This window comes from Rhopalosiphum padi, chromosome 3 (assembly GCF_020882245.1).
Source record: "Rhopalosiphum padi isolate XX-2018 chromosome 3, ASM2088224v1, whole genome shotgun sequence".
Taxonomy (NCBI): domain Eukaryota; kingdom Metazoa; phylum Arthropoda; class Insecta; order Hemiptera; family Aphididae; genus Rhopalosiphum; species Rhopalosiphum padi.
In genome coordinates, this window is record NC_083599.1 from 67,739,972 (window position 1) to 67,755,885 (window position 15,914).

General features: G+C 30.8%; 1 protein-coding gene across 1 annotated transcript; it reads right to left on the reverse strand.

Annotated features, from left to right (window-relative positions):
- Positions 1-1,787: 1,787 nt before the first annotated feature.
- Positions 1,788-12,176, reverse strand: LOC132924350 (L-threonine ammonia-lyase). The gene is made up of 9 exons (XM_060988598.1): positions 11,762-12,176; positions 9,025-9,147; positions 8,868-8,938; positions 8,286-8,573; positions 7,683-7,845; positions 6,178-6,333; positions 3,838-3,974; positions 2,862-3,087; positions 1,788-2,047 (listed from the first exon to the last, which is right to left on the reverse strand). The coding sequence occupies exons 1-9, from the start codon at positions 11,792-11,794 to the stop codon at positions 1,931-1,933; spliced, it is 1,314 nt and encodes a 437-aa protein (XP_060844581.1). The 5' UTR covers positions 11,795-12,176; the 3' UTR covers positions 1,788-1,930.
- Positions 12,177-15,914: the final 3,738 nt, after the last annotated feature.

Below are 15,914 nucleotides of genomic sequence, written 5' to 3' on the forward strand. Positions count from 1 at the left end.
ATTATTTATAATACATAATACATTTAAGCATATAATATTAGATTTAAATTATAATAAATTTTAGTGATTCGATTTCGTATGATTGAGTTTGTCTGATAGTATATATTTATAATCGAATTTCCGGATTTCGAAATATCGAAAATTTATATTAAAAGACTGGCTCGACTCTGTGTTGGTTTCGGGGAAGGTGCTAAACCTAGAACTATGTAAAGATTATAAGTTTTAATTATGTGATATAGAAATTGAAGTAAATATGCGGTTTGCTTCATAACTGTTGTGGAATATAAAAGACTGGCAAATAGACGTAATGGAAAAAAAAGAAGGAACTTTAAACCATTATACTTAGATTAGACTAACAAAAAAAAAAAAAAAATACTTATAGAAAGCTATAAAATGAAAGTCCATTTACTTTTTCCGTTATCGGTAGCATTAAGAGTTTACGTATAGTAGGTATATATAAAACGTTAATGCTGCTATTTTAAAAATAATCAATTATATTTATTTATATAGAAATATTATATCCTCGTAGTATTTTAATTAAGAATTTTATTAAATTTGTTGTTTGCTTTTATATAATGAGTATTTTTCAAAAATTGTTACCAAACAGTTACCTCTAAATGTTATTTATTCAGATATTTTAAAAACATAAAATATATAAGTTTATTTATTTTTTTGTTCTAAAAAAATTACAAAATAACCGAAATTATAAAAAAATAATTGTCGTCATTGCGATCAATTAATATACATGTAACAATTAATATATATATATTCACTGTTACCTGCTGCAGGTTTATGTATAACGCTTTGACCGGATATACGATAGGCAAATTATATTGTTTGGCACCGTTTTTTTTGTTGTTTTAAGCGGTAAAGTCCGGTTTTCACGATTAATTTCCAAAAATATAAATTTAAAATTTAAAATAGTAGAGAATATCATGACACTGATGCTATGTAAAAAGAAAAAATCTCAGAGAAACATTATACGGCCGTGAAAAAAAACCGATCACGTCGTGAAGTAGATAAATCGTAAAAATGTATTTGTCGCAAAAAAAAAATATATATCTCTCATCGAAATGATCGTTAACTGCACTAACATAATAAAAACAACTTGATCGGAAAAATATTGTTTCGTCAAAGCGTGTATACCATTTACCCGTCCAATGGTTATAACTGTTGTACCAATTCAATTTACACAATATTAAATACATTAATATTTTAAACCGTTTCAAAAAACTTTTAATGAACCAATACAGTACAATATTTATGCGATACGCAACGAAATGTCGCTATTCAAATGTGTGTTTTTTTTTTTAAATTCTTTTGTCAAAAGGAAATGTTATTTATAACAATATCTACCTCTTATAGAAATTATAAGAATATGTACAACTCATAACATAATAGCAACAATCTTAACGTCAGTACAATTTTAAACTTGTTTTTTTTTTTTTTTTGAAAATGAATAAATAAATAATTCTCATTATATAACTATTAATTATTGATACTTTTAAAAACTTAGTCTGTTAAGTGTTAACTATATACGTACTACTGTATACTTTAATCTTATTCTATAATATTAATATACTAAACCGAATTCGCTCGGTATTCGTTTTTAACGCGTTCTGTGTGTTAGCAAATCGGTCGTTTCACTTAAACGATGTTTAATCCAATCTAATGGAATTTGTGTGTGTAACTGTTTCAAATTAATTCAAAACTATTATATTATTATTGTTATGCGTGTTTGTGTGTGTGTGTTTAATTGTCAAAATACAAAATAAAAAATATCTTCGTTTGCAGTACAAAAATAAAACGTTTATTTATTTATAAATATTATAATGCCAATACAGTACGCCAGTAATAAGTAATGAGTAATATTATAACGAAAAATCAAAAGAAAACACTAATGGAAAAAAAAAATACATAAGATTTTAGTTCAAAGAACTTTTGGTAATGGTATGTTACCGAACACGGAAGAGCTGTAGTTCTTCGATATCACCTCCTGGAGCTTTTGAGCGTGTTTCAAGTCTCTTGTCTCGCATACGACTTTGACCTATAACAAAAAAAATCACAAGGTATCTATAAATGTCATAAATCAATATAATATATAAAAACGCGATTTTATGACGTATTATTATGTTATTGTGGAGGTAAACAAATATCATATTTACAGGTTGCATAGTGGTAAACAAACATGAAAATAGTGCCTATATAGATATAGTTAACAATATTGAAGGTTTAGATTAAATTTAGTGTTTTGTTAATTTTTTTAGAATAATAATGCGTTACGAAAAATGTTCCTCTCAAAACAATAATAGAAATACAAATTAAACTTTGTACTGTACTATTGAATTTTTTGTGACATAAATCAAATTTCTATAAATATTGACAGTGTATAATAATCGTATAAAATAAAAATTAAATATTTAAAATTACGGGCTTTAATAATAACTATTTTTCTAGAGACCAAACTCAAAAACATGATTTAATTAATAATTTGCTTGATGCCATTTTATTTTTGAAATCTACTTAAGTTGTTATAATATATTTTATTATATTATATTATAACAATAAAATCACTGTTCGACATAACGGTACTTAAAATGTCTGACTTTTGATGTCGGAGTACCATAATAAATAATAATTTTAAAAAATAGGCAGGTAACAACAAACATTGGTCACATCACGAAACAAGTCAACATTTTACGCTCTCACTTTTTTATCGATCTTATTATTTTTTTTAAATTCTATATGAAACCTGAATTCATTACAATCAATAGGTGCCTTACAATTTTTGATAAAATATATTTAAAAAACTAGCGTTTCAAATTTTAATAATAAAAACAAAATAGTCCAGTCTCACTGACCCTAACGCTGAAAACGTCGTCCGACAACCAAGCCCTTTCGTGTATAATGTCTTTCACGCAAACGCCAATCGTTGCCAATACTCTGCACAGTTCCGCGATGCCGCCGGGCCTGTCGCTCAATGTCGCGTGAAATTTGACTAGTCTACCATCGATGGCCAGTCCTCTGTCCAAACACCTTCCCAAAATGGACGTATCGATGTTGCCACCGCACAGCAACAGAACAACTCTGCAATTTAATTATTAATTATTACGACAATTAATAATTGTAAATTTTCGATAATTATTTAATATCACTTAAATTCATTAATAGTCATTATATTTATTTAACTAAAATTAATTTATAACATAATCGACTAAGCGATATAGATTTATATCTCAAATAACCATTTGAATAAATTTTACGAGGAAGAACCGACGTCAGCCCATCGTCAAGCCAACGTTTATAATCTTCAGATATCACATCCAATATTTTACTGATAATTGACCGTCGTTGTGACGAACCAGACCAAATTTTCAACAGTAACTAGATACAAACTTGATAAGTGGGGTAAGAGAAAAATAAAAGTTAATTATTATTTGGAACACATGGTTTTCATTTTATTTTAATCTATTAGAATATACGTTCTCGATTTATGACCTATCAAAAATATAATAACCTACCATAACAATTTTTATGTCAATAATTAAATTGATTTTTCTTTTGATACACACCATTACAACACCAGTTATACGAAAATAATTTTTTGCTGTTTCAATTACCATTATTTTTTTTTCAAGACTAAATAACTCTTAGTTTGATTAGTAGTTTGTGTGTTTTTTCTATCTGTAAATACCTTTAAACAATTATCAAACAGATTTCGAAAAAATTGGTTTTATTTTTTGAAATTTTTATACCAATTACAATCGGGAATAAAAACACAAGCCTGGAAACGTGTAATATTACATCATAAATGATAGTTCAACGCTACCCACTCACTTTTTGCCTATAAACTCGTCCAAAGTACCCGATAACGCGGCCGCTAGTCCGATGGCTCCGGCGCCTTCCACAACACACTTTTCTGATTCGACGAGTCGCAGAATTGCCATCGATATCCATTCCTCCGTGACCACAATCTAGAAAAATGAAATTTTTTTGCTATCATTACATAATATTTATATAATTTATATAATAAAGTACACCGTAGTCCGTCGTTTCGCTGCGTTTGAATTAATTGGTGATCAGAGGTAGGTGATTGTGATTATAATATGTAAATGGTTCTGTGAGTGTAGTGACAATATATTTTCCGGGGCCTTATTTATATTTTACATTTAAGGCTGTTGAAAGCGGGTCGTTTTTTCGTCATTTTTTCGTGCGTTTAGAGTGTTTAGACCAGCGGTTCTTAACCTTTTTTAGTTCAGCGCCCCCTTTATCGTAATAACTAACTAGTAACTACTAACCCCCTCCCCTCTTATGCAAAATCAAATTTTCTTCTTATATACATATATATATATATATATATTTATTAATTTATTCATCAGCATATTATAACATTATTAATTAAAGTAAAAACTCTTATTTTTAGATAGACTCTTTTTTTACACCACTTAACAAAACAATTTTATTTTACTATACAATAAGATTTACTTAATTGTGAAAAAAAAATCATAAAGTATAAAAATTATACCTATCAATGACTGCCCTGAGCCTAATGAGTAGGTGCTAATGTGTCGATGTCTGGTTCGATATTGGTCAAAGCTAAACGTAGATCACCTTTGTTGCAAATGTCCAACCGATTTCTTTGTTTCGTTTGAAAAAGCTCACCGCCCCCTCAATGCCCCCTTCAAAACTATAGCCCCCCAGAGAGACCGAAATGCCCCCAAGGGGGCGGTACCGCCCCCGTTAAGAACCACTGGTTTAGACCAATAAGCGAAAGAAAAATTCACTCCAAAAGTCCGATTTTAATTTTAAAAACATATTTTAATTCCTTATTCTCTTTTCTAGGTTATGTAGGAAATGGATTTTCGATTTTTTTATTTTTAGTAACATTAAAGTAAGGTGAATTTTGAAAAAAAAAATGATGTATCAATATTATTTATTTATTACTATATAGTAATTAAACAAAACAAAAAAATCGAAAATCCATTTCCTACATAACCTAGAAAACATAATAAGGAATTCAAATATGTTTTTAAAATTAAAATCGGACTTTTGGTACTGGGTGAATTTTTCTTCCTCATTTTGGGATTTTCATGTAAAAACTTTTTTGATCGCGAAATTTAGTGACGTACTGACGTGTGACTGCGCGTATGTACGATACTGATTTCCAAGAATCTTAGCCGTAGTTTATCTTTAATTACATAAAGCGTTCGGGGAACTCACGCACACTATTGATCAGTCACAACACACACACAGTTACACATAACTACTCACGATGGATATATAATATTGCCTAAATACAACCCCTTAAAATTGGTTCGCTTTTAACAGCCTCAATATGAAAAATCATAAATAATTAAAAATCTCTATTATATCAAAAATTAAATACTAAATCTAGTGTGGCTTATATTAAGACTTCAACTAAAGAGAATATAATATGTTTCTATTTTTTTTCTCACTAGTACTTATCTAACAGTGTTTTAAACTGATTTTCTAAACATAAAGCTCGGATAATCCATATTTTGAAAAATTATAGCAAAACATACTGGTATGTATTTACCAAGTTAATAACAGAAGTCACCTGTAGTGAGTCGTGTATCAAAAATACCAAACATTTGAAACCGTTTCGATAAGAGAAAAACGTCAATAATTAAAAGTCAATTTTACCAATTATTATTGCGTAAAATCGTGTTTCATCATAATTAATTGAATACATTTTTTTTAGTCTTCGGAACAGGATTTTACCCATTTGCGTCGCCCTTAACACCATCACTACGCAACAACGATTTACTTATACACAAGTGACAAATTGTATAAACTGTTATAAATCAGAGCTACCAATGTTATATTACCTACAGTTTTACAATGATAATATTATAATATGTGCTTTCTTTTCGGTAAAATTGTTCACGTGGCACATCGGAAAATATTGAGAATTCGACATCAGCACAGTCAGATAGACGACAAGGACGCGATATAAAACATCAATATTAATTTTCTATCGAATTTCTTATGATTTGTTTTGTTAAAGCAAGCTGTAATCCCGTTCAATATTTTTCTCGCATTTTTTTTTTTATTACCTACTCGCGTGTCGTGCTTAGAAAATGTGTGATTGGGTGGTATTATATAGCCGGTCGTTTAACCAGTACGGAACAACGGATTGGGACGAAGCGTACTTACCATTTTATCAACCAAACCCGCGGCGGTGGCAAACGCGTTACACCCGACTCTGGGCACGGCCAAGCCATCGGCCAGAGTGCTCTTGCCGTCGACGGTTATCGGACTGCCGTTTTCCATGGCTTTCGTGAAACTCGGAACGCGGTCGGATTCGACGCCCTGAAAATAGGGTAATATGTAATTTATTATATTCTGATAAAATTCGCATACACTTTCTGAGAATTATTTAGCTGTACACTCTAAAGATAATAATATTATAGTCAGTGATAACAGGTTCAAAGATATTGGGCAAAATAATGATTTATAAACTATAGTATCTATTATAATATTAGCGTTATATAATTTTAAACATTTTTTATCAATTATTATGCTATACCAACGTTTTTATATATTTTTTCAAAAGTGAGAAAAGGTGGAAAAAAGGTTTTCATCAATACATAACATACGTTTATTGTCATAAAAAAAGCTTTGAAAAAAATCACTTTGAAAATAAAATCTATAAAACGATTATAGGTAGTTATACTTGCTAAAAAATTCCAAAAAGTTTAGTTAATTTATAATGAACGGAAAACATTTTGTAGGGTGAATATGTTTGCTAAGTTGTCTAGTATATTAAAATACGTTACAATAATTCAGACCGTATTTATTTAGATTCTGATCAAAAAAAAATTTAATGTTTTTCAACAAACCATAGTTGTAAGTTGTAAAATAATTAAAATACATATATTTTGGTTTGATATGTTTAGTTTTAATATTCATTAACAACTTCACTACGTTTTGTTTAAGTGATTTCAATTTTTTTTTCTGCTTAATTATTATAACATTTTTTAAATAATAACATCTTTATGAATAAAAATTTGTTTTCATAGTTAAGGTCTATGTTAACAAAATTTTACAGTTTTCTGAGATGATATACTTTTAATATTCGCTAACATAATGACGTATTAATACGAGTATACCTGCGCATGCAGAATACATTAATTTAAAAATTAACCACACGCATTCGTATGTACAATAAAATGTCTAGATTAGACTCACATATTCTGTTACATACTAATGTTCGGTTGTTACACACTAACAAGTCGGCAAAATATTATCGTAATATTATTATTACAGATTATAGAACATTAATTATTGCTCTACGTTTTTCCTCGTTAAATAGACGTAAGGCGCACGGCTACAGTGGAGTAGCTAAATAGCCTATTCAAGACGCCGTGTGGTTATATAAAATTTTTATCATTGAAATATGCATTAAAAAACATAATATTAACGAGAACATCAAATGATTGAAAATATCTAACAATTATTTAAAAATTCAGAGATAATTTTCTATTTACTATGACACATTAATATGTAATTATATAGCGGCATTTATCCAAAATGCGTTGATAGAAGAAATATATAAATACGGGAAAAAACTTCTTTGGAGAAAAATAAATGTTCGAATCGTAGAAGTACGTCAAATCCTTTGAACAATTAATTTCGTGTTTTATAAAAGTCGTACTTACAATAATTTTACAGTTTTTTTTCAGCGTTTTGACGGCTAATGACACGCCAGCTAACAGACCACCGCCACCGACAGGAACGACGATCGCATCTGCGTCCGGGACGTCTTCTAATATTTCAAGTCCCACTGTACCTTGACCGGCCATTATGTGAGGGTGATCGTACCTGCAGTATACAATCGTTTTTAATTTGTAAAACGCAGTTAAATACTTTATACTTTTCGTTTAATATATGTTATACAATATTATTTTTAAACTTTTTGATTATTGCAGAATATAAGTAATCTCGGGCTATAATATTGTATTCGAATGGTGAATTCCATCGAGGAAACGACAACAATAATAATTGATAGTAAAAATATTTAAAAAAAATACCAAAGTGCGTTGTTTTATTTTGGGGATGAGTGATCTACTGAAACAAGGAGTCTAATAATAATATAATAATATTCGTATCATGTAACTTTCGTAATTTGGCGGTAACGATGGATATACTGTGATATAATTTATTATGCTATATTTTGATTTAAATATCCTGTGTTTAGTTATTACGAATCAAGTGTTGTGGCATTACTAAATAATTAGTATAAAAATATACTCTGTACAGACCCATTGATGTATATGATCCCTTTCTCCTTGGACAGCTTGAGCGCTATGTGCTTAGACTCTTTCATGTTGATGCCCTGAATGATTACGGTTGCTCCAAAATTCCTGCAAGCTTCGATTTTGATTATCGGTGCAACTGTGGGCATAACTACCGTCACCGGTACACCGAGCCGTTGACCGTGGTAACATAGAGCCTGTGCGTGGTTGCCCAAAGACGCAGATATAACGCCGTTTCGCTTGTGCTCGTCGGACAACATCATCAGCGCGTAGCATGCACCGCGTTCCTTGAAACTGAAATACACAACTTTATTTTATTTTCTTATTTATAGGTGGATCAATTTAAAATATCCAACTTAGGACGACCTCGCAAATTCCAATACATTAAAATACCATTTTTTTAAATTAATGGTAAGGTTTTTACAATATTTTAGAATTACTTATCGTAATTGTCTAGGTGTGTTTTTTATTCATCGAGTACCTGAAGTTCTTAATAGTATAGATTCATAAACATAAATTATACGTATATAAATAATGTATAAGTTTATCTGTCAATTGCAATCGATTTAAATAATTTGTTAACAATACCTTCCGGTGTACTGCACAAAGTCCTTTTTTAAATAAAGTTCCATGTTGACGACATTGGACAAATGCGATCTCTGCACACAAATAATAGACAGTTAAAAATGAAAATAGTAAAATTATACCAAATAATATAAACTAAAAACAATAATATGACGCTCACTGTGCACGCTGTCTTGATTACACCATCTTTTATCTTGTAAGCGGCAGACGTTATATCCTCAAATGTTAATTTAAGTGGACTTGATTCCAGACAGTAAGGATCTTCGACTTCGGTTTCTTCGAACTATATTTCACACGATAAAAATGAATAAATTATTTAGTTAAAGGTCAAAGGAACGTTATAAAATGAATAATAAATTATGCATATAATATAGTAGGTATGTATATTTATTTTCATTATGCAAATAGACTACAAAAATCAATTAATATAATATATTATAAGTATATAATATGGATATTATATAATCTATGGTAATTAGAAAAAAAATACATTTTATATAAATATGTGGAATTTGTATTGTTCTGCAGTCTTAAATTTCAATAATAAATGCTTTTATTAATTCTTTATTAATTCTATTACCCAGGACTGAATTGTATCTATACACCTATTTGTTGAAATCTTATAATACGAAATGATATGATGAGTATACAAATTTGTAAGTTATTTTTATTTTATTTGAATAATTAAAAAATATCAAAATATAATTTATAAAAGAGTAAAGGGCTGCGTATAAAGGTGTTTAAAAAAAATTCGACCATACCTATTTAATATTGTTACAAAAATAGATTAGGTATAATACATTATAATTTATAATTAAATATGTTTCTTATCTTATATTCATAACTTTTAGATTGGTACTAGGAATAAACTTAGAGATAATAGTTAATGAAGGATGAACATCATTACAATATATATATATATATATTTATATTCATAATACCAAATAAAAGATTAATTGTACGATATAGTTATTAGCTATACAAATTATTTATAATTGTAGAAATTTTATGTGGCTTATTAATTGTATATTTTGGTCTATTATAAATTCGATAACACAAAAAAAAAACACTCAGATAAGCTTAAAATTGTTCGTAAAATAAATACTGATTGCAAAACATAATATATTATAGACGGGAAAAAAATGTGTTCTAGATTCTTTAGATTTGAATTTAAATAGTTTACATTAGGTACAGTGTGTATAATAAATAATAATATAATAGTATGTTATGATGCAAAGTTCGTTCAATTTTTCGATCAGGATTACCTAAGATTCTCGTATTTACAATTAATATATTTTGAATGATTATAAAAAAAAATTTCAATTATTCTGAAAAAAAACCATAATACCTACATAAATATTTATTATAGTCAACGGCAGCGGCGGATTGACTAAAATATCCGGTCCGAGAAATTACCGTGTGACAGGCCCACCACTTATCAAGTGTCCATGTACATTGGCCCCGGGAACTTTCCCGGTATCCCGGTGGGCCAATCCGCCGCTGAATTTATGGTTTAATATTTTAAATATTAATTCATTGCAATTTAGTTTTCAATGGACTGGTGACATATTTACTCGCATTGTAACTTGTAGATACTTTATATAATTCACTGGTTTCGAATTATATTATAATACATTATTATTTTTGTTTTTAAATCTTCTTCATCACATTATTATACCAATATTTTATTTTCACGTACGTTGGTTGACGATTGATGAGATATTAGAAAAAACGCAATATTCTGTTTTATTGTTGTTTTTTTTTTTTTTGTATAACGTTAAAGTAGCATTACCATTTCTTATTAAAAAGTAAAAATAATTTAATTTGAATAACGAATAAATCAATCATATAACTTTTACCTCTAAGTAACGAGAGAGGCTGCTTAACTGTCTATATATACTTTTTTTTAAATAACTAACCCAACAAATAATATAGTTTTTAAGGAGTTTAGTATAGGCAATATGAATAATAGTGCGTGCATACGAACCATGTGGACGTGTGCGTAGTAAAATATAATTATCAGTATACGTCACTTTTTTCACTGTAAATCCCTTACACCCATCTACATATAATACAGCACGATTTTTTTCGTTTAATTCACTAAAACTATTTGCTTTTTTATTAGCGATTTATTTGTCAGAAAGAACTTCTGAAAATGAATTTCACCAAAAAATACAATTTACATAGTTAATCATTATTTTTCTAAATTCTGTACTTTGATACTTCAATTTTTAGCCGATATGTGTTTAATATTTTGTAATTTTATTTTAAAATATAATGTTAGCGTAAAAGAATTCCAAGAAATGGTTGTAAAGTTGTCGACAAATTTAAATATGTATTGAAAATTTCTGTCTATCAGACTGTGGACAGGTTTACGAGTTCATACGAAATATGAATGCTTTTTTAAGTAAAGTAAACGTTATCGTGAGCCGAATGAATAAACGTGTACGGGAAATCACCCTAAAAGAACTTTTTTAAATTAAATATCATTTCGTTTTAATTGTATCGGTATCTCCATCGTTTCGAACGCCTAATATCCAATATACGCAGTATAACTGATATTAGTGCCTTTCGTGTCAACGTTTTCGTGACTGTTGTAATATCATCATACTTATTACACTCGTACGTTCGTCTCAATGCAAAGCCAAAATTTTATCTGATCGTCTTGTCTGCAGAGAAACAAATCGTCGTGCGTGCGCTGTCGTGTGTCCGTATAATAATATTCGTACACGCCGTCCGGTCCCTTTTTGGGCCGCAGCCGTTCCGCAAATTGTGCGAATTTATAGCGACCGACCAATAAATTTAATTCCTTAGGTGATGCCACACCGTCATCATATTATATAATGTCGTTATACTCTATGTTATATTATTCTATTAGTATTTTATTATTTACTTACGATCTCGTCATTGTTTTCGTCTTCAGCGACCATTTTGTGTCTCGGCGCCTATTTATTAAATTATAATGTTACGGTATAACGGTAATACTATTACAGTAGGTGTATACGATACACACGCACGCGTTGCGACGGATCGTTCGAACGGTCGGCGTGCGAGTGGCGACCTGCGTTTTTTCGGTGTGCTCAACTGCACTGCGACGTGTATAGCGATTCGCAGAGACGGAATCGGCGTGGCACATCGATTGCAGCGATGTCGCGGGAGACGGTAACTCTGCGACGTCAAAGTTCGATCTCTGGCCGGCGTTTCGTATTCGTCGGACGTCTATCGGCGGTACGCGGGCCAATCGAAACGATTGTGTTGTTGGCCACGATTATTATTCCTCGACGGTCCGACAATATAATCGCCTATTGCCGTGTGTACGTAAATGTCGATTGCGTTCGATTATTTTAATACAGTCGTATCTATATACGCGTATATTATAATATATAGGTATATACCTCGTTGCGCGGGAATACGATGTTATACAGAGTGTTTCGCTCCGAGACAGTTCAGAGGTCGATCGATATATCGATACATAATCATATTGTTATAAACAGACCGAAAAATAACCTTCGGTAAGTGTTGTTATTAATTATATATATCTGTCGGTATGTACCGAAGGTGGACTTAGGAGGAACAGAGTACAGAGCCCCTCCGTATTCGTAACTCGTGTTAATATTTGTTAATGTAGATAATATAAGTAGGTATGTTGTATTATAGATGATTAATGTGTATGATACGGATACAGCGGGAAAAGACGATCCACTTGGGTGAAGTGTCCACTTGGCTATCGGACGATTGAGAACGCCATACCTTTTTGGCCGGACGATTGAGAACGCTTAAAATTAACGAAGGACTTACCGCTGATTCAAAAAACCCCCCAAAAATAGTAACGATCGAGAACGAATTTACGCGTAACACTTCCATATCATTTATTTTGCTATTAAACGATTTAGGAGTATAAACATAAAATAAATATTCCTGAAAAAATTCATAAATTAATAATTTTAATAATCTTGTGCAAATATACGGGTACCTGTCACCAAATAAATAAAAGATTTGGAACAGGATTATACCTGATAATTATGAACTTATAAAAATATGTACCTAATATATATTATTCATAAAAAATTTAAAATATGTTATATATATCTATAAAAATGTAATAAATAAGTAATTGCAAATGAGTCAGTGTCATTTTCCTCCCCCCTCATGTCATTAGTGGGCCGCTGTCGGGCTGGCCGGGTATGTGCTAGTTTTGTTATTTTTTTGTAAATACCTTATACTCATATTTGGCGCAAATGAGACATAAATTGAGGTAAAATTCCTCTCAAAATACTGTAATCAAATAGTACAGCAATGCTATACTTAATGCTAATAGGTACATATTATATATGTATTATTTAATCAATGTTATCTCTCAAAGAAATATGTTATTTATGACGAGAGTAACTACTAGTAACTACCCTAAGTATCTATATAATTATGTAAGAACTGAGAAGGCTGTTTATATTAAGATAAAAATGTAATTGTGAGCGAGTGGTTTTTTTATTATTATTATTACGGGCCTGTCAAAAACTTTCGCCCCCATTCTTAAAAACTCAATTAAGTTAAGGTATCTAAGTTACTAATATACATCCGGTTAATCCGATAAAAGTCAGATAAACATTAACACATTATCGTACTCAAATTATCGGTCGACAACATAATTAAATTTGGCTATGTTGGAAAAATCAAAAATCGAGCGCTCTCAATCGTGTTTCCAAAAATTCTGTTTTCAATCGCACTTTACGCCCCCCCCCCCCTGTAGCGCCGTGATACCATCACAAAAAAAAATTGGGTTGGGTTCCCCGACTATAATCCTAACCAACTAACCGGTGCGAGATGCAGAAAAAAATCTTATTATATATAATATGTAGGGCGAAGGTTTGTTGTGGTAAAGTTCAAAGCTATACGGAGGTAAATTGTGTGTTTTCTTTTTCGTCTCATGTACTAAGATTTTCACAATAAGCGGTGGTGGCTGAGGGGTGAAATGATCTGAAGGTCGGTACCATTCTCAGCCGTCGATACCAAAATAAATGTAAAATATAAAAAAAAGGTATTGACTTGGTTACAGAAATCGTTTGCGATCGGCCTATAAAGGACACTCTGTATACGCGACCGACCGCGCGCGCGCGCTTGTGTGTGTGCAACTTAGTTAACAATAATATTGTTCTAACGTACAGGCCTTTGTTTGTTTTAAACGGCGAAAATAAAGAGACGTAAACACGCGTATTTACGGGTATAGTCCGTACCTTTGTTATGCAGTACTATAATAATATCATTATAAACAGATAGACTGCGTCGTGTCGTGCGTGCGAAATGTACGTAGAAAAATAACGGCGTACTGCAGTAGGTTTTTATGGCCATGTTTACGAACGTCGTGTTTTATGTATTTTCAATTTTTTTTTTTCGCAATAACCACCGCGTATTCATAATCTAATTAGGCCGTGTTACGCGCGCAACACCGTTTTTCCACAATAATATTTACGGTAGGCGCCTTTAGTGGATTTACTCCGCGATCGAGTACCTATACCTCTATATGCTCACCGGTAACCGCGTTCCGAGCGGAAAAAAACAAATTTTTACGATTCGAAATTCTAAAGGTCAAGGCACGTTTTTGCGCAACGATAAAATCGACAACCGTACGGCCGTCATATCGCGGTCTGCCGGCCTCGCTGATTGCTGCCGACGGTTTTTACGTTTACCAATTCCACTATAACATAATATACATATTATAATAATGTACGTATATGATGCCCACGTCGTATTGATTAGGCATAATGTTATTTAATTATAATATTATAACATAACTAATGTGTATACGATACGCTCGTTTAACAGCCATTAATTACTATAAGCGGTCATTATTGTAGTCTTATCAAAACACAATATTGTGCTCGACCCAAAGGTCGCGGACTCCGCAGCGATCGAGACGCGACCGTTAGTTGTTTTACTAATATTTTCGATCGACAACGACGGAATATCTCACAGCGTAATATTATACGATTACACGTAACATGTGCGTACGTTATTAGGAGTATTGTAATATTTTTCGTTTTTGTTTTTTGTTTCCAATAAGTCACCGCGTCTACGCTGACCACGGCCGCGATTAAAGTCTATTACGCAGTTTATCAGACGTTCGCGTTAGTATAATAAATCCTGCAGTTAGTATAATATGTATAATATGGCCGTATTGTAGCCAGTTATCGTAGAAAAATAATTATCACTCAAATATTATCATGTTCATTACGGTGTATAGACAAATAAATAATTATTTTTACACATAATTTACCACGCCAGTCGCTAATTATTAATCCCGCAACAAATATCGGTTCACTTCTAGCGCGATGTTTATCAAAGCCCGACTTTAACTCGAAACGAGATCGATTTTTGTTGTTCCTAGTTCTAAATCAAAGGTTATAGAGTTGAAACCGAAAAATAATAATTTAGAGTTCAGCTACATACGTTTTTATTGGCGTTTAGAGTTCAAACTTTTACAAGATTTGTCAAGATAAGTTAAAATCATGTTAATTTTAATTTTGACACTGAAATCTTATAAATTTAACACAAAAGACTTCATAAATTGTTCTTCCGGCATACATTATAATTGGCACAGTGTTCCTATAATAGATTTAAGACTTAATGTCGACAAATTCGGATACCTATTTAAACGATACATAATTATTGTTTATTTTAACGATTTTCGGTATTTTGTTGTCATTTAAAATATATTAAGCGCAGGTACCTATCTGAAACATTTCACCATCGTGCTTAGTATTATTTTCTATACATAATTACATTTCTAAAATATGCATTAAACATTGAAGCTATCTATTTATATCTTAAACATAAATTATACACTTCAATCGACTGCATTCTACGGAATCGAATTAAAAAGACTTATAAGAATAATTAACGATAGAAAATAATACAATAATAATTGAGAATATAATAAAAATACGTGATGTACATGTCAAAAATAAGTTCAAAATACCATACCTATACTAACAGTAATATACTCGATACTTAGAGCAACTTTCCTGGTTTTTTTATTTAATGAAAATAATATGT